Source organism: Neofelis nebulosa, chromosome 15 (genome assembly GCF_028018385.1).
Source record: "Neofelis nebulosa isolate mNeoNeb1 chromosome 15, mNeoNeb1.pri, whole genome shotgun sequence".
Lineage (NCBI taxonomy): Eukaryota > Metazoa > Chordata > Mammalia > Carnivora > Felidae > Neofelis > Neofelis nebulosa.
Genome location: NC_080796.1, coordinates 1,065,239 through 1,090,637, shown reverse-complemented (window position 1 = coordinate 1,090,637; position 25,399 = coordinate 1,065,239). Strand labels below are relative to the sequence as shown.

General features: G+C 59.4%; 1 protein-coding gene and 1 long non-coding RNA gene across 2 annotated transcripts; both read right to left on the bottom strand.

Annotated features, from left to right (window-relative positions):
• Positions 1-764: 764 nt before the first annotated feature.
• LOC131496443 (epoxide hydrolase 1-like) lies at positions 765-25,032 on the bottom strand. Its single transcript, XM_058701992.1, has 9 exons — positions 24,716-25,032; positions 14,768-14,955; positions 12,807-12,987; positions 6,560-6,787; positions 5,957-6,086; positions 5,341-5,546; positions 4,060-4,095; positions 1,497-1,692; positions 765-1,052 (listed from the first exon to the last, which is right to left on the bottom strand). The coding sequence occupies exons 1-9, from the start codon at positions 24,807-24,809 to the stop codon at positions 851-853; spliced, it is 1,461 nt and encodes a 486-aa protein (XP_058557975.1). The 5' UTR covers positions 24,810-25,032; the 3' UTR covers positions 765-850.
• LOC131495970 (uncharacterized) lies at positions 20,981-23,317 on the bottom strand. The gene is made up of 3 exons (XR_009254225.1): positions 23,175-23,317; positions 21,605-23,139; positions 20,981-21,505 (listed from the first exon to the last, which is right to left on the bottom strand). It is a non-coding gene; the product is annotated as an uncharacterized LOC131495970 (long non-coding RNA).
• Positions 25,033-25,399: the final 367 nt, after the last annotated feature.

The following is a 25,399-nucleotide window of genomic DNA, read 5'->3' as shown; positions in this document are numbered from 1 at the left end:
CCCCATCTACCTGCTCCCTCCCAGGCTGGGGCTAGTGCTCCCAGTGCCCTGGAGCCAGGGGGAAACCTGAGTGGGGCAGGGGGGAGGAGGAGAGGGTGTCTGCCCCTAGCTGGGCCAGGCACCATCCTTAAACTGTGAGGACAGGTGGCCCCTTGCCTAAATTTTTCTCCCCATGGGACAGGGACTCCGTTCTGGGCACCTGCCAGAGAAGCAGCCTCCCACTGCTATCAGGGGGCGCCAGAGGCCCAGGGGGGCCCTTGTGCACGGGGTAGGTGGGTGGGGGCGGGGGGTGGCTCCATCCTGCAGGGGCGAGGCTGGGGCTGGGGCTCCATCCGGCAGGGGTGGGGTGGGGCTGGGGGGGGTGGGCTCCATCCTTCAGGGAAGGGGGTAGGGGTGGGGCTCCATCCTGCAGGGGCAGGGCGTGGCCCAGGCCTCCTGAGACCCCACCCCTGCACCGCCCAGCCTCAGGTCCTGCTGGGTGTTCTAGGTGCCCAGGACACCCGGTGGGGGGGGGTCGAGTGGGGCCTCCTTCCCCAGCCCAGACCGTATGCCTGCCAGCTCTCCTGGGAGGGGACCCTATGTGGGGCCGGGACAAGCAGAGGTCACCTGGTTCCAGCCGCTCTGAGGACTAAAATCATTTATCGGCATCCACCTGCGTGTGGGAGGGTGCGTGCAGTGCGCTTGGGGCCCAGGACGGGCAGGGGAGGGGGCGGGGGTGGGGATACACCTTCGCCAAGAGAAGCCGGGGGGGGTGGGGGGGGGAGGGAGAGGGAGGGGGATGGGGGGGCCGCACTGGGAGGGGGTGGCTGATGGGGAGGGAGACTCGGCCCCGGGGGCCACCCCCGTGGCATCAGGGCAGCTCAACCAGCCCCACGAACTTGCGGATGTCCTGGGCCAGCAGCTCCGGCTCCTCGAGGGCGGCAAAGTGGCCCCCGCGGGGCATGTAGGAGTAGGACACGAGCCTCGGGTACTTGCCCTTCACCCACCTCTCCGGTACGTGCATCAGCTCACACGGGAAGGCGGCCAGGCCGGTGGGCACCGACACCTTGACCCTGGAAGGGACAGAGATCCCCTGAGAGGCAACGTCGCATCCTGGTCCCCTTCTGTCCCCACAGCGGGGGCTCAGGGACGGGGCGGAGGGGACAGGAGGTCAGAGCCAGGGTTGTGACCGCGCCCTCAACTCCAACCCACCCAGGGCCTTTCTGGAAGGGCTGGCCAGGTTGGGGAACAGGGCCAGGTGGGACAGGTGTCCCCTGTCCCTCTGCTGCCACCTGAGGGTCTCCGTGTGAAGGTCCAAGGGGCCCCGGAAGCAGGGGTGGCACAGCGGGCCGGCCCCGCGTTCCCTTCCTGAGCTAACTCTAGACGCACAAGATTTCTCCCAGCACCTCCGGCCTGCCCACAAATTCGTTCTCAGGCTGGGCGTCTGCCCTCGGGTTCAAGGCCGGCTTGTCTTGCGGCTCCCTGCCCTGGAGGCCTCTGGGCTGGGCCAGGCTTACCGATCCTGCTTGAAGAGCTGCCCCCTGTTCTCCTTGTAGAAGCGCTGGGAGGAGGTGATGGCGCCAGTTGTCCAGTAGAGCATGACGTTGGTCAGCAGGTCGTCCAGGGAGAACTTTCTGCGGAAGCAGAACCAGACGGCCGCTGAGCCCCGGGTGCACCAGAGGGCAGCCTCCAGGCCTGCCTGCTTTCCCCCCCCTCAGACATCACTGCGACCGGGGCACAGGCAGGCTCCGCCCAGGGTCACCAGCCACCATGATGGCAGGTGACGCGGCATGCGGACCGTGCATGAGGCAGGTTCCGCTGGCCCTCATGGCCGCCCGCACCCCCGACCACCCCCAGAGCGGTCCCACCTGGGCAGGAAACAGCAGGTGAGGACAACCGAACCCAGAGGCTTTGGGCTGGTCACCACCGGGTGCCTGGAGGTGGCTGCCCACCTCTGGCCCTCGAGGACCATCCCCAGGTGGGCTCGCCCCTGCCGGGGCCTGGGCAGGACGGGGTTTCCAGGCAGCGTTTGGAGCCCCTGGACGCGCCTGGCATTACCCACAAGCTTCCCGCCAAGTGAGTCACCCTAGGAGTCATGGGGCCCTGTGCAGACCCCCCCCAACACACACACACTCAGGCTGGGACTGCTGAGCAGGGGGACCCCACCCAGGCTGCGGGGCTCCACCCTTGGGGAGGAAAGAGCCATTTGGTCCTCTTGACCCTAGAAACCCCACATCCACTGCGCACAGACCCGCCAGCTTCCCACCCTGTCCCCTCTCATTCCCACAACGCCCTGCCAGTGCCCTCGGCCACCCAGACCCACCTGCTGGTGCGCAGACCCCAGGGGACTCCAGCTCTGGGGACGGGTCCCAACCCTCGGTGCGTCCCGATGGCCACGTGCCACCCACAGCCCCCACCCCGCCAGCCTCCCTGAGGGAACCCAAGTCTGCACAGAGCTCCCCTCGGGCCTTCCCTGCTCCATTCCAGTCCTGGGGGCTTAGGAGATCTAAGCTTCCTTGTCGGGGGGCCCGATCCCTCCATCCGCCTCCAAGTCTCCCTCCCCTGCCCACGGTCTGCCGTCCGATGCCACCCGGGCCTGCCTTCTGCCTCCCCTCCCCTGCCCCACCCATCCCCCATGCCTCGGCAACCCCCCCCCCACCGACGCTGCAACTCTCCATCCACACTCGCCCTTCTCACTATGTTCTGTCTTCCCAGACCTCCCTCCGTCCCCCTCCCAGTAAGCAGCCAGTAAGCCAGGGGTCCCCCCAGCACCCCCCGATGCTGCCCCACCTGCACTGATGCCAACTGCTAATTTCCCCGAGCACAGAGAGGGTCATTTCCTCCCATTGGACCCCTCCCCAGGCTCAGATGTCAGTCCCGTTCCCCAGTGGGCACCTGGCACCCAGCACGTCCGGGACAGAAGTGTGCTCTGTGCCCAGCCCCTCTCGGACACACGCTCACGGATGCAAGTGCATGCGCACATGCATACTTCGAGGCACCCCTCCTCCGCCCCCCCTGCCACCTCCCTCACACCGACCCCACGACGCCCTGCTTGCCCCCCTCGCGGGGGGAGGCCCCGCAGCGTCACTGCGCCTGCCCAGCTCTCCGCCTCCAGGGCAGTGACTTTGACGAACCGAAGCCAATTTGCCGAATTTACTTGTTTGTGTCGGCTCTTGGGAGGCCGTCGGCCAAATATGCTTTTGTCCTCGGCACCACGATTCACCCCTGCCCTGCTCCCCACCGGTGCAGCTTGAGATAGTGACGGGGGAAGGGAGAGCATTAACATTAATATGAAAATACGAAGGATTTGGGAGAAAAGAGGCTTCTCCAGAATGATGAACACGTTCATCAGGAATCTTCGTTTCCACATTCTTAGTCTCCAGCAACAGCGGCCCGGAGCGGGAACAGAGACAAGGGAACCTCCAAATGGAGAGCAGTTGATGGGAACAGAATGGTTAGAATCGGCTCTCAAACCCTGTGAACTGGGCTTTCAGCGAGGTGGCTAAGGGCTCCCGTATTCCCTCGGCTCCGGTCCCGGCTTGGAAACTACCACCACACCCGTCTCTGGCCTACCGCAGTGATCTTTCTAGAACACAGAGCTGATGGCGCCTGCCCCCTGCTCCAGGCTCTGGTGCCCCCGGGGGCCAGGCAGCAGCTACAGTGGGTGGTCAGCCCGGGGGGGGGGCGGTCTGGTGGGGATCCTCACCTGGCTGCAGGTACTGTTGGGCAAGGAACAGGGCCAGCCCTGCCTAGGAGCTCCTGGTGGAAGCCCATCCCCCCGGGGTCCTCTCCAATGTGGGATGGGGAACAGATCCCAAGGTGAGGGCTGTGCACGGGTTCATGGCCCGGCCCCTGCGTCCCTGCCCTCTGCCCTGGCCTCTGCCGAGCCAGCCTTTCCAGGAGCACCTGGTGTTTTCTCTTCGCCTAAATTCCCTTCTTCCACCCTGTCCGCCGGCAAACTCCTCCTCATCCCTCAAAGCCCAAGTCCAGTAGATTCTCCCAGTCATTTCCGCCCCGCCCCTCAGACAAGGCAAGGCCTCCTTTCTCTGGACGGTCTCTCAGAGCTCATCCGTCCACTACAGATTTGTCGATTGTGTGAGTCGTTCAGAGCGCAGCCTGGCGAGGGGAGAGGCGGGGAGTGACAGAGGCCTGGGACCCGTGAGCTGGCCGTCAGGACACGGGTTGCTGCGGGCCCCACAGGGCGGCGCCCAGGTCGGAGCACGGCTCTGCCCTAACTCTTGGGGTGCTCTGCACCCCGTCTACTTAACCCTTGGCCTTGGAATCCTGATCTGAGTAAAAGGGGGACACCCTCACGGCTTCTTGGGGGCCCACCCACTACGCGGGCAGCGTCCTGTGTTCGGGGAGGTCCACAAGCGAGATCTGTATGAATGCTGTTTTTTAAAAGGTGGGGTCTCAGAGGCACCCGGTCGGCTCATTTGGTGGAACGTGCGACTCTGGATTTCGGGGTCGTGAGCTGGAGCCCCTTTTGGGTGTAGAGATTACCTGCATACGTAAATAGACCCGGGGGCGCCTGGGTGGCTCAGCTGGTCAAGCGTCAGACTCTTGATCTTAGCCCGGGTCATGATCTCAGGGTTTGTGAGTTTGAGCCCCGCCTCAGGCTCTGTGCGAACACCGCGGAGCCGGCTCGGGATTCGCTCTCTCTCCCTCTTTCGCTCTCTGCCCCTCCCCTCTCAAAAATAAACATTAAAATAAATGAATAAACTAACTAAAAAAAAAAAAAAAGGTGGGGTTGGGGCGCCTGGGTGGCTCAGTCGGTTAAAGCGTCCGACTTGACTTCTCAGGTCATGATCTCGTGGTTTGCGGGTTCAAGCCCCACATCAGGCTGTGTGATGGTGCAGAGCCTGCTTAGGAATCTGTCTCCCCCTCTCTCTGCCCTTCCCCTGCTCACTCTTTCTCACGATAAATAAACATTTAAAAAGAAAAGGTGGGGCTTTTGGTTTATACGCTCTGATCAGTAAAAAGTAAGAAGCAGCCTGAACGTCCAAAATAGGGGATCTGTTACAAATGGACACGACCCCCTCCACCCCCCACGGTCCTGGGGCTGCCGGGCCCCCGGGCTTCCTGCTCCGTGCAGGCTCATAGAGTCCAGGGGTCAGGGGTCAAAGCCAGTGCACACGGCATTCAGCTCAAGCTGTCGTCTGGGACAATTGACCTCAAATGACCTCAGCGGAGACACGCAGCCTAAGAAAGAGCTCAGGTCCCTCCCAGGAGGTGTGCATCCCTGGAGCGCGGCTTCTGGGGCGGGTGAGCTCCCCCCCCACCCCCCCCCCCCACAGCGCCCGGCTGGATGGAAGGGGAGTGACCCCCGCCCTGGCCGCCGTGTCCCGAGCGCCGGCTCACCCACGGTGTCGGGCTTGGTGCTCTGGATGTGCATGTAGCCGCTCTCCCGCAGCGGTCTGTAGAAAATCTTCTCCTTGAAGGGCAACATCAGCTCCATATCCCTCTGGGTGAAACCGAAGAGCCTCGGGCAATGCCGAACCAGGAAGAGGGTCAGGATGCGGCCATTTAAAATGAAAACCATGTTCAAGTGCAGGCCTTTCACATGGCTGTGAGGGCGGAGAGCGGGCCCCGGTGAGGCTGGCGTCAGGGCCAGGGCCAGGGCAAGGGTGGGGGGAGGCCGGCAGGAGGAGGGAGGCGTTGGGGAGGGGGAAATACAGAGTTTCCAGAAAGTTCTGGCTTCTCCCAAGGCTCAGGCCACCAGAAGGGTCCACTCTGACGTTCCCCTCCTCTATCTGTCCCTCTCTGTCTGGGCACCTGGCCCAGCGTCACCAACCCCGTGTGATACCGAACGGAGAGGATCCACACCAAAGAGCTCTGGGCGCGGCTGGGTGACAGGGGCCCCTCCGTCCTCTCCCCCTGGGCCCACAGACACCCCGCCCGGTGGACCCCCGCAGGCAGATCCTGCCGCCCCCGCGCACACAGTGACCTCGCGGGGGCTGTGCACACGCACACTCACCTGGGCACCATCTGGGCCATGTGGGTGCAGATCAGGGCCCCCCAGTCCCCGCCCTGAATGTAGAACTCCCGGAAGCCCAGCTGCAGCATCAGTTTGTAAAAGATCCTGGCGGTGGCCACTGAATTCAAGCCTGGTTGGGAGGGAAGGAGAACAGAGTCACAGGAAGTCACTTGTGGGGTCCTCTTGGGCTCCTGTGAAATTCCTCACACCCCTCTCGCCCCCCCCGCTAGGGTGACAGCAGCTCACAGGAGGGGAGGAGGCGTCCCGGGGCCCAACGGTGGTGGCGAGGCCGCGGCCAGTGCCCCGCAGGGAGCGAGCCTGGTGTCCGCGTGGCAGGGAGGGACAGCGAGGGGACAGCCAAGCAGCGAGGGCGCGACGGGCTCAGGCCAGCCACCAGTGTGCTCCTGTGGGGCTCGGTCAGCCTCGCTGGCCCGGGACAGCCCGGGGCCCAGATGCGGGGAGCTCCCGAGGGCACGGGAGTCGGGGCCCCGGGGCCAGCGTCGGTCACCACCGCCCCTCGCCCGCCTCAGAGCCCGAGAGGGTGTGCTGGCTCCCCGCCTGGCGGGCAGGCCCGGTCCACACCGCCCCCCGCAGTCCCCATACCCTTTTTGGAGGCTGCCTCCGAGAAGGCGTAGCCAGGAATGGAAGGGCAGATGACTTCGAACACGTGCTCCTCGCTCAGGCCGTGGTTCGCAGGGTCAGTCAGGAGGGGGATGATCTTATAAAACTCGTAGAAGGAGCCGGGCCAGCCGTGTACCATCAGCAGGGGCTTGGGGGTGCGGCCGGGCGGCAGCTGGGGCGGCCTCACATGGACGAAGTGGATGTCCAGCCCTGGGGAGACGAGCACAGTCAGGCCGGCAGGCATCGGAGATATTGTCTTTATTTTTTTAATGTTTATTTGTTTTTGAGAGGCAGAGACAGCGTGCGAGCCTGGGAGGGGCAGGGAGGGAGGGAGACACAGAATCCGAACCCGGTTCCAGGCTCCGAGCCGTCAGCACAGAGCCCGACGCGGGGCTCGAGCTCACGGACCGCGAGATCGTGACCTGAGCCGAAGTCGGACGCTCGACCGACTGAGCCACCCAGGCGCCCCAAGATTTTATTTTTGTAAGTCATCTCTATGCGTCTCCCTCTCCCTGCCCCTCTCCTGCTCACACTCTTTCTTTCTCAAAATGAATAAATGAACTTAAAAAAAAAAGTTAAGGGGTGCCTGGATGTTTAAAAACCCAGAGGCGAGAGCTATTAAAGGGCTGTTCCCTTCCCGGAAACCGCCTGACCCCAGGACCGCCTTGGGGTTCCCCAGGACGTCACAGCACGAAACACTGAGTCGTCCGGACAGCGGCCTGCTGTGGCTGCACCCAGGTGCCGTGGGCCTCGTCCCCGCGCTGGTGGCCTGGCCCGGGCCCAGCGAGCCTTCGAGAGTCTTCCCCTGGCTCCCCGGCCCGGGTGATCCCAGAGGGCCTCCCTCCTCTCCATCGCCTGCCGTCCTTGACCCTCACGCCCCGAACTTTCTGGGGTCCTCTCTGCCCCTATCCCCGGGCTCCAGCCTCTGTGCCGGCTTCCCTGTTCTGCAAGGAGGCCTGGGCCTCCCTCGGGGGGTGAGGCAGGGCCTTCAGAGACAACGGCATTGCTGATCACAGGGAGGCCGAGGTTCAGGGCCCTTGTCCCTTCGCCTCCAGCCTCTGTCCCGGCGGGCGCTGGGCCAGGACACCCCCTTCCAGGCCCCTCGCCACCCGTCAGGCCCGGGCCCAGCTCTGCTCCTGGGTTCTGAGCCCGCAGCCTGGGTCTGGGGTGCCTGGGGCTCCACAGACCTGCCGGGAAACAAGGAGGGCTTCCTCTTTGATTTTTAACATCTGTCTTCATTTTTTTTTTCAAGTTCATTTATTTATTTTTGAGAGATAGCACGTGTGAGCAGGGGAGAGACAGGGAGAGGGAGAGAGAGAATCCCAAGCAGGCTCTGCGTCGTCAGCACAGAGCCCGACTCGGGGCTCGAACCCACAAACTGTGAGATCGTGACCTAGAGTTGAACACTCAACCCACTGAGCCGCCCAGGCACCCCTTCGCTTTTAAAATTCAAACATTTAGGGGCGCTGGGGCGGCTCAGTCAGTTAAGCGTCCGACTTCGGCTCAGGTCATGATCTTGCCGTCTGTGGGCTCGAGCCCCACGTCCGGCTCTGTGCTGACAGATCGGAGCCTGGAGCCTGCTTTGGATTCTGGGTCTCCCTCTCTCTTTGTCCCTCCCCTGCTCGTGCTCTGTCTCTCTCAAAACTAAAATAAACATAAAAAGCAAGAAAATAAAATTCAAATATTTAAAATTCAAAAAGGATACAAGGGAACAGTGAACAGTCAGCCTTGGCCTCGGCCCTTCCCCCAGCCACCAGTCCCCTCCCGGGGGACAGCTTCCAAGGACCGCCGTGCGCACGCCAGCACGGGCGCGAATGAGTGGGTGTTCCCTAACTTTACACTCAGATGAAAAGGTGACAATCTGAATTCGAAATAACCGCACGCCGTGCAGTATGTTCCAAAGGAGGTAAGGTCTCCTATGAATAGGAGTGCATTCATTTTTTTTATTTTTAAAAAAAAAATTTTTTTTAAACGTTTATTTATTTTTGAGACAGAGAGAGACAGAGCATGAACGGGGGAGGGTCAGAGAGAGGGAAACACAGAATCCGAAACAGGCTCCAGGCTCTGAGCTGTCAGCACAGAGCCCGACGTGGGGCTCGAACTCACGGACCGCGAGATCGTGACCTGAGCCGAAGTGGGCCGCTTAACCGACTGAGCCACCCAGGCGCCCCCGAATAGGAGTGCATTCAGCAACGCGGAAGGACCCCGGGATGTGTTGTCAAGTGGAAAACCACGTTCCAAAATAGAATGTACATAGGCTTCTATTTTTGCTCAAGGCAAGTTAGGATCTGTGAGCCTTTTGTAAAAAGTCTGCACTGTCACAGTCCAGAGGAGCCTAGGGAGACATGGAAACAAAGCGTAATGGGGTGTCCAGGATGGGGTCCCGGGAAAGAAATACAACATTAGGTGAAGACTGAGGAAATCTGAGCCATATCCCATTGTCTGTGGACACTGTGTTGTTCAGTCTTTATTTTATTATTATTATTAAAAAATTTTTTTTTTTTAATGTTTATTTATTTTTAAGACAGAGACAGAGCATGAACGGGGGAGGGGCAGGGAGAGAGGGAGACACAGAACCGGAAGCAGGATCCAGGCTCTGAGCCATCAGCCCAGAGCCCGACGTGGGGCTCAAACTCACAGACCGTGAGATCGTGACCTGAGCTGAAGTCGGACGCTTAACCGACTGAGCCACCCAGGCGCCCCTATTATTATTATTTTTTAATGTTTATTTTTGAGAGACAAAGGGACAGAGCATGAGCGGGGAGGGGCAGAGAGAGAGGGAGACGCAGAATCCGAAGCAGGCTCCAGGCTCTGAGGTGTCAGCACAGAGCCCGATGCGGGGCTCGAACCCACAGACCGTGAGATCATGACCTGAGCCGAAGCTGGACGCCCAACCGACTGAGCCACCCAGGTGCCCCACAACCATAGAATTTAAAAAATAAAGATGTTTTTGAGGCACCTGGGTGGCTCAGTCGGTTGAGTATCCGACTTCGGCTCAGGTTATGATCTCGCGGTCCATGAGTTCAAGCCCCGTGCCGGGCTCTGTGCTGACAGCCCGGAGCCTGGAGCCTGCTTTGGATTCTGTGTCTCCCTCTCTCTCTGCCCCTCCCCACCCCAAAATAAATTAACATAAAATTTTTTTAAAAAGTAAAGATGTTTTTAACACTAAGGGAATCTGAATAAAGTATGGACTTTAGTGGAGGTATTAACATATCAGTATTGGTTCATTCCTTGTAACAAATGTACCAGACTAAGGTTAACAGTAAGGGGAAACTGGGAGTGGGTACAGGGGAACTTCCCGTACCGTCCTATTTTTCTGTAAATTTGAAATTGTTCCAAGGAGTCCCTGGGGGGCTCAGTCAACTGAGTGTCTGACTCTTGATTTTGGCTCAGGTCATGATCTCACGGTTCATGGGTTAGAGCTCCATGTCAGGATCCCCACTGAGTGTGGAGCCTGCTTGGGATTCTCTCTTCCTCTCTTTCTGCCGCTCCCCTGCTTGCTCTCTCCTTCTCTCAACATAAGTAAACAAGCATTCTAAATCAATCAATCAATTAATCAATCGTTCTGGGGTTAAAATAAGTGTTTCCAACAGATGAACGGAACAGAATCACAATAAACCTGGGCATATGCAGTCAACTAAGCTTTGACAAGGGAGCCAAGAACACTCGATGGAGAGGAGACGGTCTCTTCAGTAAATGGCGCTGAGATAACTGGATGGTCACATGGAAAATAATGAGACTGGACCCCTACCTCACACCACTCACAAAGATGAACTTGAAAATGGATCAAAGACTTAAATGTAAGACCTGAAACCATGAAACTTCCAGAAGGAAACAGACACAGAGCTCTCTGACGTGGGTCTTGATGACAGTTTCTTGGAGGCTACATCCAACTAAAAGGCTTCTGCACAGCAAAGAAAACCATCAACAAAGCGAAAAGGCCATCTGGGGAATGGGAGAAACTAACTGCAGACCATGCATTTGATAAGGGATTAGTATCCAATATACATAAAGAACTCCTAACGACTCAATAGTAGAAAAACAAATAACTCAATTAAAACAATGGGCAAAGGACCTGAATAGACATTTCTCCAAAGAAGACAGACAACAACCAACAGACACATCGAAAGATGCTCACCATCACTCATCATCAGGGAAATGCAAATTAAAACCACATTGAGATACCACTTCACACCTGTCGAATGGCCATGATCAAAAAAGGGGCACCCCTGTTCTCTCTCAAAATAAATAAATAAGCTTTTTTTTTTTAAAGACAAAAAGAGATACCAAGTGTTGGTGAGGATGTGGAGAAAGGGGAACCCTTGTGCACTGCTGGCTGGTGGGAATGCAAACTGGTGTAGCCATTCTAGAAAACAGTATGGAGATCCCTCAAAAACTGAAAAGTGAAATATGGTCCACTAATTCCGTTTCTGGGAATATATATAAAAAGATAACGGGGGCACCTGGGTGGCGCTCAGTCAGTTGAGATTTCGACTCTCGATTTTGGCTCAGGTCACGATCCCAGGGTCGTGGGATCAAGCCCTGGGTTGGGCTCTGCACTGAGCATGGCGTCTGCATGAGATTCTCTCTCTCCTCCTTTGCCCCTCTCCCTCACTCGCAGGTTCCCTCTCTCTCTAAAAATAATGATGATGATGATGATGATAATGCACCCTCGTTCACTGCAGCGTTATTTACAGTAGTCGAGACAAGGAAGCCACCTAAGTATCCATCAGTAGATGAACAGATAACGAAGTTGTGGTCTCTCTCTATAAATATAAATGGAATACTATTCAGCCTTTAAAAACGAAGAAGCCTTGGGGGCGCCTGGGTGGCTCAGCGAGTTAGTGTCTGACTCTTGATTTCAGGTTCAGGTCCTGACCTTGAGTTTCATGAGTTTGAGCCCTGAGTCAGGCTCTGTGCTGACAGCATGGAGCCTGCTTGGGATTTTCTCTCTCCCTCTCAAGCAAATAAAATAAATAAAGTTAAAAAAAATGAGGAAGCCTTACCATTTATTTATTTTTATTTTTATTATTTTTAATTTTTTTAACATTTATTTATTTTTGAGGCAGAGAACGAGCATGAACAGGGGAGGGTCAGAGAAAGAGGGAGACACAGAATCCGAAACAGGCTCCAGGCTCCAAGCTGTCAGCACAGAGCCCGACGCGGGGCTCAAACCCACGGACTGTGAGCTCATGACCTGAGCTGAAGTCGGACGCCCAACCGACCGAGCCACCCAGGCGCTCCAAAGAAGCCTTACCATTTATGACAACATGGGTGGACCTTGAAGGCACTGCGCTAAGTGAAACATGCCAGAGACAGAAAAAAGACAAATACCGCGTGATCTCATTTATGTGTGGGATCTAAAACGAAACGAAAGCCGAAATCGTAGAAAAAAGAGACGAGAGGAGGGTTGGGGGTGGGGGAGCTGGAGGGAGGGGTCAGAAGGTGCACACCCCAGGTCAAGGTGAGCCCTGGGGGCGTCCGTCCAGCCTGGTGATGGGACCTGGCACTGCTGTGGGTACGTAGGGAGGTTCAGGGTAAGTCCTGAGAGCTCAACACGGGGAGAGGAGTTTGTTCTCTCCCTGTATCGTCTCTGCAGGAGAAGCTGGATGTGAGCTGAACCCCCCCCACACCCCCTCTCCCCCCAACCCAGGCGATCACTTTAGAGCAGAAGTCAATCAAACCATCATGCCCCACGCCTCACACTTACCCGCTGATGGGCGTCAGTTACTTCTCAGCAGAACTGGGGAAAATGCTTTTCTGCCCAGGAAACTATTCCCTCACCCAAATGATCTTGAGGTCACCTTGCCAAGACAGTTTTGGGCGGGAAGGGACCTCCCAGGCGATGCCGAGGGACAGCGGCGTCCCACAGCGGCAGGACGCCAGGTCTCGAGCCGCAGACAGGGAGGGCAATCGTTCTCAGGACCTTGACCGCCGGGCTGAGCGCCCTTGAGCAGTCACGGCGTCACGGACTCCAAACCCTCACGGAGCGGCGGACCAGATTCTGCGTATCTCTGGCTTTCAAATTACTGATGTGTCTTCCTGCCTCGCTCTAAAGCCCACTGGATTTGTGGGGACTCTGCATTCTTTTTGCCCCAGTGAGGTCAGCCTGTAAATACACCCCAAGGACCAGAAATTGGATCCTAAGTTGGGTCCGGGTCCCCTCCGGAAGCTACAAGGCCGCTCCTGAGACACACACCCCTCTCCCGCTGGCGTCTGGGGAACATACCTTCGATCCTGGTCTTGAAGTGAGGGTACCTGTTGAGCATCTCCACCTGCTTCCTCCAGTCAAATTCATTCCGCCAGTAGGAGAGGATCTTCTTCAGGTAGTTGGAGTTGAAGCCATAATGGAAGCGGCTGTCCTCCAAAGGTGGGGTTAAACGGGTCCCGTCGATCCTGCGGTGTAAGTCCTGGAGCGAAATGCAGGACCCCAGGGAGAGAGGGGTGGGTGGGGCAGAGCACAGAAGGTTTGTTTCCAGAAGGCGAGCAGACCCGCAGCGGCCAGATACTGTGACAGGGGAGGCGAAGCCAAGTCCCTCGGGGAGGGTGAGGTCCCCCGGGTCCGCCACAGGTGCCCTCGGGGTCGTCCGCTTTCCCCAGAAGGCACCTCGTTTCCCATGACCGCAGCTGTTCCCAAAGCTGTGTCCTTCACCCTCGACGTCACCCGTATATCTCCTCTTCGTTTTTAAGTGCATCACCGCTACATGCATCTTTAACGGACCTAGGCTGACCTCTGGTGGGGACCGCCACACTTTTTTGTAAGAGGCCAGGCACTATGAACGTTCTAGGCCCTTTCCAGCTGCAGCTGGCCCACTCTGTCCTCGCAGTGTGGACGCAGCCACAGACACTGCGCGGACCAATGCACACGGCTGTGTTCCCGTAAAACTTTATTCGCAGACACTGACGTCTGAAGGCCAGGTGGTTCTCACGGGTCACGAGACATTATTCTTGTTATGTCCTCAGCCATTTTAAAGATGTAAAGGCTATTCTTAACACGGGGGCTGTATAACCCGGGGGGGGCAGACAGATCTGTCCCAGGGCTGTGGTTTGCGGACGCGGGTACACAGCACTGAACGATACGCTGTAACTCGGCTGGGATAAAATGACAGACCGGGAGAGAAGGAAGGTGTGCACCTAGCAGGCGAGGCCAGGGGACCAGCCCGGGCCCTCTCGGTGTCCTCCATAGCACCCCGGGCTCCCAGATTCTGGACGTTTTAGACTCCAAGTCTAGGAACCCACGAAAGGCGTTATCCTCAGCCTGGTTTCTCTTGGGTGCAACCCAGTTTCTGCTCTGTACTCTTTTCCTCCTCGGAAATCTCACGACTTGGGCACTTGTGAAAGCACGTACCCCCTGCTCATCTCTCAGCTACGTTTTCTCTGTGCACCTTCCTTTCTCAGCCACGGGACTAGGAGCTATTGGAGGGAGGGCCCCTCTCTTCTCTGAGCACCCAGCCCGTGCCTGCACACACACGTGCTCCGACGAGCTCAGAACGGGAGGGGACGTCCGGGTCACCCTCCTGGCCCAGCTCCCACGGCAGCACACCCCCCTGGTCACGTCCCAGCTGACTCCAGCGTGCGGGGTGGGGGCTGGGCTCTGGAGCTGACGGACCTGGGTTCAAATCCTGCTCATCCCTCAGTCACCTTGGGTAAAAAGCTTCAATTCCTGCACGTGCAGAGGGAACGACGGTCCTGCCTCCTACGGGGACTGAATGGGGCCTCGAACAGCTGTCACAGAGCAGGTGCGTCACCAATGCTGGCCCTGCGGCGGCCTCTCTGGACCCCAGCATCTGATGTCACCACGGCCCTGCGTCTCACTCAGGACCCCCGCCCAGGCCCTGATGACAACCTGCTCGCTTTCTCTGGCTAAACGCACCCCCAGGGTGGCAGGAGGGCGCGGAGGAGGGGAGAGCAGCTGCTGTCTGTGACCCGTGATGCCCGCGCCCAGGGCCAGCTGGCACCCCCTGCCCACCTGGTGCTGCTGGGCTCTGGGCAGGGGAGGGAGGAGCAGAGGGGCGGGTGGGCAGAGGGGGACGGGGTGGGCACGGGGCTGGCTGGGCACGTCTCTGTAGGATCTGCCCTTGGCCGGTGTGAGAACAGCGGAGGGCACCCCACTCCCAGCCTCCCCGGGGAACACAGCCAGGCGTCCCCGCCCTCCCCTCGGCTCAGCCCCGCCTGGGGAAGGGGCCTCACCTTGATCTCCTCGTCTGACGTCTCCACCTTGAAAGGGCGGATGCTCTCGTCCTCTGGGGCCGTGGGCCTCGCCCCGGGGCCCCACCACCCATCTTCTAGTGGCAGCGTTTCCTCCTTGTCCCGGGAAACAAACCAGGAGACGACAAAGGCCAGCACTGAGGCGAGGAGAATCTCCAGCCACATGATTCCTGCAGGAGCCAGGAGGGCCCGTCAGTGCGGAGACCCCCCCCACCCCCACCCCCGGCCGAGACCCTGACCCCCACCCTCCCTCCCACCCAGCCCCCGACTGCGGGAACTTGTGAAAGAAGAGTCTGAGCACATGGAAGAAACAGAAACCAGCAGGAAAAAGACAAGAGCTGTGGCATTCATCCACCGAATTGGGAAAATACCAACACAGGGTGGCCTCTCGCGGCCCTGGATGCTGGGGCTGCACTTCTGAGGCCTCTTGCTTTTCTAAGGGGCCTTCTGCTCCATGCTTCTGGAAGCTTCTCTCCACCCTCGTGTGTGTGTGTGTGTGTGTGTGTGTGTGCGTGTGCGCGCGCGCCCCCACCCCCAGGAATGCTGGGCTTCTGAGGCTCCGCCCCTGGCTGTCTCTGGGAGGGGCCTGTCCCCAGGGTGCCCATCAGGGGCCGGGCGCACCCGGTTTGGGCCCGGGGAGTGTTGGGGGCCCGAACACGGCCACGCGGCTCAGCTGTATTTTTTTATTTTTTTAATTTTTATTTATTTTTTTAATGTTTTTATTTATTTTTGAGACAGAGAGAGACAGAGCATGAACGGGGGAGGGGCAGAGAGAGAGGGAGACACAGAATCGGAAGCAGGCTCCAGGCTCCGAGCCATCAGCCCAGAGCCTGACGCGGGGCTCGAACTCACGGACTGCGAGATCATGACCTGAGCTGAAGTCGGACGCCTAACCGACTGAGCCATCCAGGCGCCCCCCGGTGGTATTTTTTTAAAGGAGGCTCCACGCCCCTGAGATCATGCCCTGAGCGGACCCTTAACCCACTGAGTCCCCCAGGAGCCCTCAGCTTTTTTTTTAAAACAGCTCTATCGAGGCATAATTCACGGGCCATATAATTCGCCCACTTAGAGTGTTCGATCTGGTGATTTTTTGTGTATGACAGACAGTGAGGCCATCACCCCAGCTTGACGCGGGGAGGCGGGGAGGCTGGGGAGGCCTCAGCCCTGCCACCAGGAGACTCAAGTGAGACATTTCCCTTTAAGGAGGCGAGGGCACATGGAGGGCACCGTCGGAACCGTAGTGGTGGTCACTCCTAGAGAGAAGCTAGGAGAAGTCAACATCTAGCAGCAGACTTTCCCACCACCTCTCTGGAGCACTGGCGGAATCTACTAGAACTTGACATTCACAAACGCGAGGACTCCGCGATTCGCCCCGAGGCGCAGACCCAGCCCGAAGGTGCCCGAGGGTGCGCCACACCGCGCTGTAGGTGGGGAGCCCCACACCTAGAAACGTCCCTGACGCCATCCGTCCACACAGGGGGGCCCCCAACAGTCCGCACCGAACGGGCCAGACACAAAACGGCACGTCCCGCAGACCGTTCCTAAAGGAAGGCCACTGTCAGGGCCACGAGACGGCAGCGTGGAGTTTCCTCTGGTGGCGGGGCCCGGCCCGGCACTCACCGCGATGACAGTGTGCAGGGGGCACAGGCCCGTGTGTCGCCTGGGCCAGAGACACCCGAGGAGCCAGGCTCGGGCAGGTGCGGGACACAACTCAGGGGTGCACGGGGTCACCGCCGCGGGGACACCCCGTGGGGAGCCTGGGGTGGCCGTGGTCACGGGCCTCCCGAGCCTGCACGCCGGCCCTTGACTGCGGCCCCCCGCCCCGCCCGGGTTCTGACTCTTTACTCGGCGAGATCTGAGGGTTCGGAGCCTGACTGCCGCAAGGTAACGGCTCTAAACGCAGGAGGTCAAGCCAGGCAGGTGCTTCCCGTCGCCGGTAAACGGAACGTCAGCCTCGGAGTTTCACCGAAGGCGGTGTTTCTGTTAGGCTCGGGGCAAAAATACAAGCTTCAAAACCGTATGTACACCTCATTTGAGGCTTGGTCCTAAAAGCCGAAGTCAACTCTTGTAAGTTGAATGCGGTCTGGAAGGCACCAGAAGTCACTCGTTCTTTTCAGGTAAGAGATTCGGATCGGGGCCCCGGGAGGGGAAACGCAAACTGGCTCGTGGGACCACAGGCGGGTTCGGCGGTCACTGCGTGGCTGTGACCGTGAGCCCGGCCCTTTGCAGGCACAAGAGGTGGGTCACAGCCCTGTGCCGCAGGAGCTCATGCTCTGGTAGGACAGGCAGACAGATGAACAAGTGATGACAGCCATCTACACAGACGAGGAGAAGCGTGCAAACGCAGCAGTGGTTAAGTCGGCCACAAAGGCTGCACGGATGAGCGGGGAGCGGAGCAGAGGTTTTAAGGATAAACAGGGATTTACGAGGCCGAGAGACAGTGCGCCGTGTAAGCAAGGAGCCTCTAGGATCTACATCCGGGTTCCACACAGGTGTGGACACTTGGGACCTCCGGGGCGCACTCTTTCCATTTCTACCTGCGCCGGCCGAGACGGGTCTCTACCTCACCTCCTTTGTACGCGGTTCCTTTTGCATGATGAAGCCGGCAGTTTTAACTCAGAAATCGGGTTTGCCATTCGGATGGCCCTCCTGTAAATTACAAGCCAACACTCCGGAGCGAGGCGAGGACGGGCACTTGGGGAGGGGAGCACGGCATGGCTGTGTGAGAAAAAGGGGGCCTGGGCAAGTTCCTCAAAACTCGGCACCCTAACTCCGGCCGCTCCGCAAACGCGCCCTCGGGTTGAGACACGGGGTGGCTGAGCCTGGCGGCTAAATTCGCCCCTTCCTTCCTCGCGATGGAATCGAATGGAGGGAATCGTTGTTGTTGGCAAAGCTCAGCTAAACACTGCATTTCCTGGTGCTCCCTGCAGCTTAGCATCGAGCTGAGGATTTGAAGGAGCGATTAGGTGCTGACAAAGAGCTGTAAGTGTATTTGGGGTGGAGCCCCCCCTCCTCCCCGCTCGTGGCCCAGACAGTACCTCCGTGTGAATCAGGAAAAGACCCCATTCTTCAAAACGCTGCCAGAAAATTAACCTAATCTGCTGCTCTTGTCATAGGATGCCTCATTGCCATCTGCCAGAAAGCACTTGTACGTAGATCTACATACATCTAGAGGATGACGTGCGTGGCATCCTCTAAGATTGTGCAGTGCACAACGTGCACAACGGTGCATGGATCCTGCCCGTGTGTGGAAGACTGGAAAGAGCCTGGACTCGGCTGGGAAGCACGTACCTTTTGCCCTTCCCCCTTCACGCTTCCTGGGGCATAGGTGTGATGCCTGGACTCTGGTAGCCATTTGGGGCCATGAGGTTTTCTTGAGGAAAGAGGTCAGCACCAGGACAATGATGGAAAGTGGGTTCCTGCTAACCGCGGGACGACTTACTCCTAAACTTCCTTTGGGTGACAGGGAAACACATTTCTACATTGTTTGAGCCACTGCTGCTTTGAGTTTTCTATTATATAAACCTTAACATCCTCACTAACTGAAAAAAGTCAGCGGGGGAAATAATATATCCAGTTCCCCGTGGACAAACTCTCAACAACAAATGCTCAGCCTTCAAAATTGTCCTTTCGGTTCTTACAGATTTTATTTTTAAGTAACCAACGTGGGGCTCGACCTCACGACCCTGGGATCCAGAGTTGCAGGCTCCACCCATTGAGCCCCCCAGGCGCCCCTCAGGCTGCTTCTCTAAGTGAGAATCAACTTCCTGACAGGTGTCAGAATGCAAAACACCAGTGGCCCCTGCCCGCCCCGCCCCAGCCCTGGGGGCAGGGAGGGGGCCTCTCTCTGCGGAACACTGACCTCTGTTTACATACAATGTGGCCTCCGCAGCTGGTGTCTCCCTGTTCTCTCCGTAGAAGGGTAAGACTGGCCACCAGTTGGGGATGAAATGCGCTGTGGCTGAGTCACAGAACGAATCTGTGCCCCTTCGGCAGAGGGATTATTTTATGGTTGTTTTTTTTTTTTTTTTTTTTTAAAGGGGAAAGACCAGAAGGGCGACGGCCTTCCTGCGGCCCCACTTCCACAGTGCGTCAGATGCCCTCTCCACACAAGAACAATTGAGCAGCTGTGGCTGGGATCCTGCTGGGTGACTTTCTAGCGGCCAAGGACCCGTGGGGGGGGGTTGTAAAAAGGACGATCTGGAAACCCACAGGCCTCCGGAAACCAGTGGGTCAACAACGAAGCTGGCTGGGGCGCCAGAGAACCTGTGTCCGAATGGGGCCACCCTTTCCGCGAACGTGGCTCCCGCCGTCACCCCTGCACAGACAGACAGGTGCGTGTTTCCCACCAAGACCCCAACAGCCCCCTGCCGCCTCCCCTGCTCGTGAGCATCTCAACATCCCCTCCTCGCGCATCTGCGATCGCACCGTGACCTTGGGCCCCTGAATTTGTCTCCTTCGGGGTTCCCTCGCTGTCACGGGCACTACCCACCCCCCGAATGGCAAGCCAAGAGCCCAGGCGACGTCTTTGAAACCCCCTCCTTCGTTCCACCCCCGTGGAGCCAATCAATCGGCAAGTTCCAAAGTCGATCTCAATCCACCTGCACGGCCGCCTCCCCTGGAGCAGAGCAAAGGCCCTGTCCTGTCCCCTCACACGTGCTCTGCCTCCCTGTCCCGCCCCCAGCATGCCCTGCGGCCAGAGTGACTTTCTGCAGATACAAACCTGACCTTGCACATCCCTGGTGTAAACCCCGGGACAGCTTCCTGCTGTCCTTGCAACAGCGAGATGCTTGGTTAACCCTTCAGGGCCTGTGCTCTCTGACCCGCCCACCCCTCCCCTCCTCGCCCTCCTGCGGTGGGGGAGCACCCTCTCCCCTCAGCTCCTGAACCCCTGCTCATCCTTCAGATTTCAAATGCAGCGTCCCTCCTCCAGGCAGCCTCCCGTGACCTAGTTCAGCTCTGTGCGCCTCCCACCCCTAGCTCGAGTCACGGTCACATCTGTTCAAGGTCCTGCGGCAATATCGCCCCCACCCTCCCACCGCACCCCGGAAGTAAGCTCCCCGAGGGTAGAGGCCATGTCTTCTCTGGCTCCCCGCTGGTCTCCGGCACCTGGCACGTATTGGATGCTCAGAAAATCTCTGCTGAAAGAATGAATTTAAAAATTCTTCGAGGGGCGCCTGGGTGGCTCAGTGGCTTGAGCGTCTCAACTCTTCATCTCAGCTCAGGTCACGATCTTGCGGTTCGTGAGTTCGATCCCCGCGTCCTCTGTGCTGACGGCGTGGGGGCTGCTTGGGATTCTCTGTCTCCCTCTCTCTCTGCCTCTCCCCTGGCCACACATCTGCACCTGCCCGCGCTCTCTCTCAAAATAAATAAACGTCAAAAAATAAATCAAAATAAAAAATTTTTCACTGACAATGTTGAAAATTTCCAGAGCTCGTGCCCAGAAAGATGGCTGAATTCTCCTTGAGGAGTTATATATATCATCTACTTCTTAGACTATTCTGAGACATGGGCCGTGGGATGCAGGGAGAAGGCTGAGTAGGTGGGAGGTGGTGTTCTGGCAAATTCCCCCTGAAGGAAGACTGGAGAGCCAGGGTGCCCGGTGGCCGGCAGATATCAGGATTTGGGATCCAGAAGATGAGGCTCAGACTCTGGACCTTGCTGAACACTAGTGGGGAGTCCTGCCAGCCTGTCCTCAAAGACCCCCGCCCCTCCCCCGGCCTCACACCCAGGCAGGTGCGAGAACCCTCAGACCAGCTAAGCCCAGTTCTGAGCGCACCTGTACTGGCCGGGGTGGGGGCCGGGCATCCGGGGCTCTTCTTCGAGAAAAGAGGCCGGGAGGGCCCAGCTCTGTGCACAGGAGGCCTCTGCCCTCTGCCCTGCTTCCTGAGGGTTTCCTGCCAGTGACTCAGACTCACATGAGAGCGAGGGCCTCGGCTCCTTCTGGGGGAGGTCTGTCTGGACAGCACACTGCGGGGCAGGGCGAGAACGGGGGAGGCGAGCCAGACAGAAAGTGGGGCGCAGGGGTGTGTGTGCCTCCTCGGGCCCCGCGCCGCCTTCCCCACACCTCTCTGGAGGAAGGCAAAGGAACATCCAGCGGAAAGGGAAAAGCAGATGGTTTCCCGTTGGAGCCAGGGCGGGACTGCCAAGGCGGCGGGGCAGGGAGCCTCCCGCCCTCCTGCCGCCAACGCACGGCTCCCAGGGGCTCCCCGACGCCATCCCTGCTCGCTGTTGGGTCTGGTGGCAGCTGGCCCAGACAGAGCGGGAAAGCCTGGGGAGGGGGGGAGGGGGAGGGATGGGGGGAAGAGGGGAGAGAGGAGGGGGAGAGGACGTCCGGACCGCGCCCCCTCTGCCCCCACAGCCTTTTCCCTGGAACCCCAGTGGCCAGACGAGGACGGGGACTCAAGATGGGTGAGGCGGGATGGGCCCTGCACCCCTGCCCACGACAAGGGCCTTGTTTACCTCCTCCAGGCCGGGAGCCAAGCCCTGGGAGAAAGAACAGCCCAGAGCCAAGCCCCTAGGGAAGGGAAAATGCAGTTTGCAGGCAACCACAAAGCAGAATAATAGAGAAGTAAAAACAGGGTGGGGGTGGGGTGGGGGTGGTGCAGGCTTCCTGGTGGGGGGGGCCCTGCTCTGGGCCTCAGTGAAGGGACATACAGCTGCCTTGGAGGGGACGCTCCGGCAGACCCCTCGCCCCCCAACCCGACTCTCCAATTGCTCCTGAGTGGACAGACAGACAGACAGACAGGACTCGTTTTGCTGGTGTTACAGGGGCGTCCAGGGAGCCAGGGGTCAGCCGGCCGGTGTTTAGGCACCAACCTCTGGCCTCCAATTGTGCTCCTGCCACTCGGCAGCCACATGACTTCAGGCTGGTGGCCCCACTTGTCCAGGCCTTGCTGAGCTGGGGATTCAAGGAGTTACCTCGGTCAAGGGGTGGTGCCCCCACACGGGCACTCGCTAAAAAAGGTTTTTTTTTTTTTAATATTTAGTTTTGAGAGAGAGAGTGCCAGCAGGGGAGAGGCAGAGGGAGAAGGAGAGACAGCATCCGAAGCAGGCTCCGGGCTCCCAGCTGTCAGCACGGAGCCTGACGCGGGGCTCGAACCCACGACGCATGAGATCATGACCTGAGCCGAAGTCGGACGCCCAACCGACTGAGCCCCCCGGGCGCCCTGGGCATTCACTTTTGCACTTAAATCCCGAGAACGCGACAGGTGGGTGAGAGGGGGCGGAGGCCGAGGGAACCTTCCCTGAAGACATGTGCTGCTGGGACCACGACAGGAAGCTTGGTGGTCTCTGTAGAGGAAAGAGCAGGCGGGACCCGGGGAACATGAGCCCCAAAGCCCAGGGTGGCGGAAGGCAGAAAGCGAGGGACGCCCAGCACCTGCTGCAGGGGCCTCGGTGGGAGGAGGGAGGCCACCCGGCTGGGCTAGAGGCCCCCGGCACCTCTGGGGGGACTCGGCCGGCCCGAGTCGAGCCCTCCCCAGGCTCGTCTACGCAGCCTTCCACGCAGGCCTGAAGCTGAACAATGCGAGGAGGGGCTTGGGGGCTCGCGCCCAGGGAGTCACTTGAGACCCTGTTCTGTCTCCTGGCTCAGTTTTCCATCGGTTTTAAGTGACAAGAGAAGGAGCCCGAGCGGACCACAGCTCGCCGCCTCGCGGAAAGAGCGCTGTGCTCCGTGGGGTTTCGGCACTTGGCATCTCTGAGCAGAGAAAAGACTCCGATTCCCGAGGATAAAGGTAGCGGGCCAGGTGGCGCCCGGCCGAGCACCCCGGATCTCCTTCCCAGCGCTGACCTCACTCTGCCGCCCTGGCCCCCCAGCTCAGCCAGCCCTTGACCAATGTGCTCCGGGCTCAGGATGCCTCCTCAGGGCTGTGTAACCAGAGAGCGCCGCTGGCTGGGCCCTGGCTGAGGAACCTAAGCCGCCTTCCCGTCTGGACGGCAGCGAAAGGGCCTCTGTGCTTCCCGTAGGGCGGCCCCTCGGGCCCGGGGTCCGGTGTCTGGGAATGTTCTGGGCCTGGGGTTAGTTTGCTTGCGGCGAAGTCTGGGCAGCAAAAAGGAATAAAAGTCGCAGAAGCCAAAAACGACTTCTGGAACTCCATCGAAGGTCCTGGTGGACAAAACAGCCCTGCCTCTGTGGGAGGGCGGGGACCGGAGCCGGGTGAGGGGGACGAGGTCACCCTCCCGCACCTGGTGGCAGGGCCCGTCAGCTCCTGCGGAGACAATGCGGCCTAGCAAGCAGGTCCTCCCACAGGCAAAAAAAAAAAAAAACCTGGAAAGCCGGAAAGTACATCTGTTTGACCCCCCCCCCGACCCCCCAAAAACCTGGTAAGAGACTCAGACTTCCCCGAGCTGTGCTGGTCACTGACCGGACTGATCCTGGTCCCGGAACCAAAGCACTTCTCTTACTTTCCAGAAGGCCCCATCTGTCCAGTCCCGACAAGAAGGGGAACACACGGGAGGATCACCACTCAGTGAGGCCAAGGGCGCCCGTCCCCTAGGGAAAAGCCAAGTCCCCGCTGCCCGGGGTGGTGGCCCTCAGGGAAGGCACAGGCCCACCTGGGCCTCCTGTTCCTGGTCACCGGTTTCCTGCGCCCTCCCGGGCTCTGGGGGCAGGACACAGCCGGCTGAAGGCCGCCCGTGGGCCCCTGGTGGGGACGGTCCGTCTGGGCACCACGGCCTTCTGTGAGGAGGCAGGGAGAAGCCCTGGGAGGGAAGGCTCTTCGAACACCGACTAACCCCGACAAGTGAGGGCTGGTTCCTTCTGTTTTAAAGAGACTCACAAAAACGAAGCTCGGGCAAAGCCGTTCTCTTGAGCCCACCGGCTCAGAAGCCCCAAGAAGACCCCTGAACACAGTTTACCCGGCCTCCCCAAAGGCAGCAGAAACCCCTGTTCCTGACCTGACCTCCTGTTCCTCCTATGGAATCTTCTGGAACATCCCTGAGCTCCTCAGACAGAAGAGCCCTTTTGTTCCCGAAATGCAAGCACCTCCAGTGAGGCCTCAGAGGGGGAGGCTTAGCTGCAGCGGGACCGTGTCCCCAGCCGCTGGACACAGACGATGGGGGGGCCACTTCAGGTCTGTGAGCCCCGCTGGGGGGAGGGGCCTCGGGCAGGCCTTCAGGAGTCAAGAAACGATGAACTAGGACCTCCCTTGGCAAGGTAAACACACCTCAGCAAAAGCAAAAACACCAGTTTGAACTTGGCTGGCTCAGCTGTGTTACGTTATGTAAGCAGGGATGGGATTGCGAGGTCCTCTCCCGGGCGCCAGGGAGGATTTCCTGGAGCACCAACCACTTCTCCCTCCTCAGGGCAGAGGGTGGCTGGGTGCTCTGGGGGATCTGTGCAGGGGGAGGCCTTCTCCCTGCTGCACCCCACCTCGTCCCCATTGCACGCTCCTAAAGCGTCTGCTCCTAAAGGGCCACGCCCAGGCCAAGAACACCCACCGGCAGTCCCCCGCTATCCCCAGGAGGCCCGCCGGGCTGGGCAGTGACACTTCTGTGTCGATCTGAAGTCCCTGCCCTCTGTCCCAGGGTTTGCCCCGCACCCTGGGGCCGGAGCCCTCACTGTCCTTGAAGCTGCCCTCAGCGGGCCTGGCACGGGCTTCAAGCCCACCCTGGCCCCATCTGAACCGACCGCACCCCGCCTACAAATTTCCTTCCCTGAAGATCAGTTTGGACTTAACCACACAGTCACCACCCGCTGGAGCCACGAGGAGCCTTGCAGATAGATTGGCCCGGCCTCCTGCATCCCTGGACCAGGCCCGGGCAGGGGACGTCTCCGCCCGGCCAGTGCATGACCCCGCTCTTCTCTCCACACCAGTTCTCTGTCCACATCGCTGCGTTCCCTCCAATCACTAGTGATGGGCTCTAGGGCCCTTGCAGAGGTGGGTTTTGAGCATGAGATCCAGGGGGTCCCCCCGAACCAACACGCACCTGCTCTTTCTGCACACCCAGCCCCGGGTGGGTATGTTCTGGGCTCCTCCCTCGGCGGTGGCAACCCGCTCACGTTTAGATCTCCCTTGTTCATTTATTTTTAAGATTTTATTTGTAAGTAACCTCCACACCCAACTTGGGGCTCGAACTCACAGCCCCGACCGAGATCGACACTCACACGCTCTACGGACTGAGCCGGCCGGGCGCCCCCAGCCCTCGCTTCTCCCCTAAGCCCAGCTCTGTGTCATCCGCTCAAGGGTGGAGAAGTGGGGCCTGGGCCTGGGCCGGGAGCCCGGGAGGGAAGTCAAAGCTGTCGGGTGAGCGATTACCAAGCCTGTGCAAGCTGGGCTCTCAGATCAACGGCGGGGGGGGGGGGGGGGCTCCCTGCGAGCTCCACCTGGTGCCCGGACGTGAGCGGGAGGTTCCTGGGGGTGGTGCTCTGCTTCCTGCAATGGCCAGTGCTCCTTCTCGAAAGGCCCCCCTGCCCAAGGGCATTCGGTCACTTCCGGCAGGCACCCCGCTCCCCGAAGCCGGTCTGGCCAGGGTGCCTAAGGCACAGGGGAGCACGCGGGTTGGAGCAGACGGTGTCGAGGTTCACCTCGGCCGCCCTCCTGAGCAGTTACTGGCCGTGGAGCTCCTCCCGTTCCTGGAACTGGGGGGTCGGGGAGAGGCAGCATAGGTTCA

Excerpts from the sequence above, each read along its gene's own strand:
- LOC131496443 (XM_058701992.1), bottom strand. The coding sequence starts at position 24,809 with ATGAACAAGGGAGATCTAAACGTGAGCGGGTTGCCACCGCCGAGGGAG. Across the intron at positions 14,956-24,715 it reads TGGGTGTGCAGAAAGAGCAG|GAATCATGTGGCTGGAGATT; the intron begins GTGCGTGTTGGT and ends TGGCTCCTGCAG. Across the intron at positions 1,693-4,059 it reads CTCACACAATCGACAAATCT|GGGGGGGAAAGCAGGCAGGC; the intron begins GTAGTGGACGGA and ends GTGATGTCTGAG.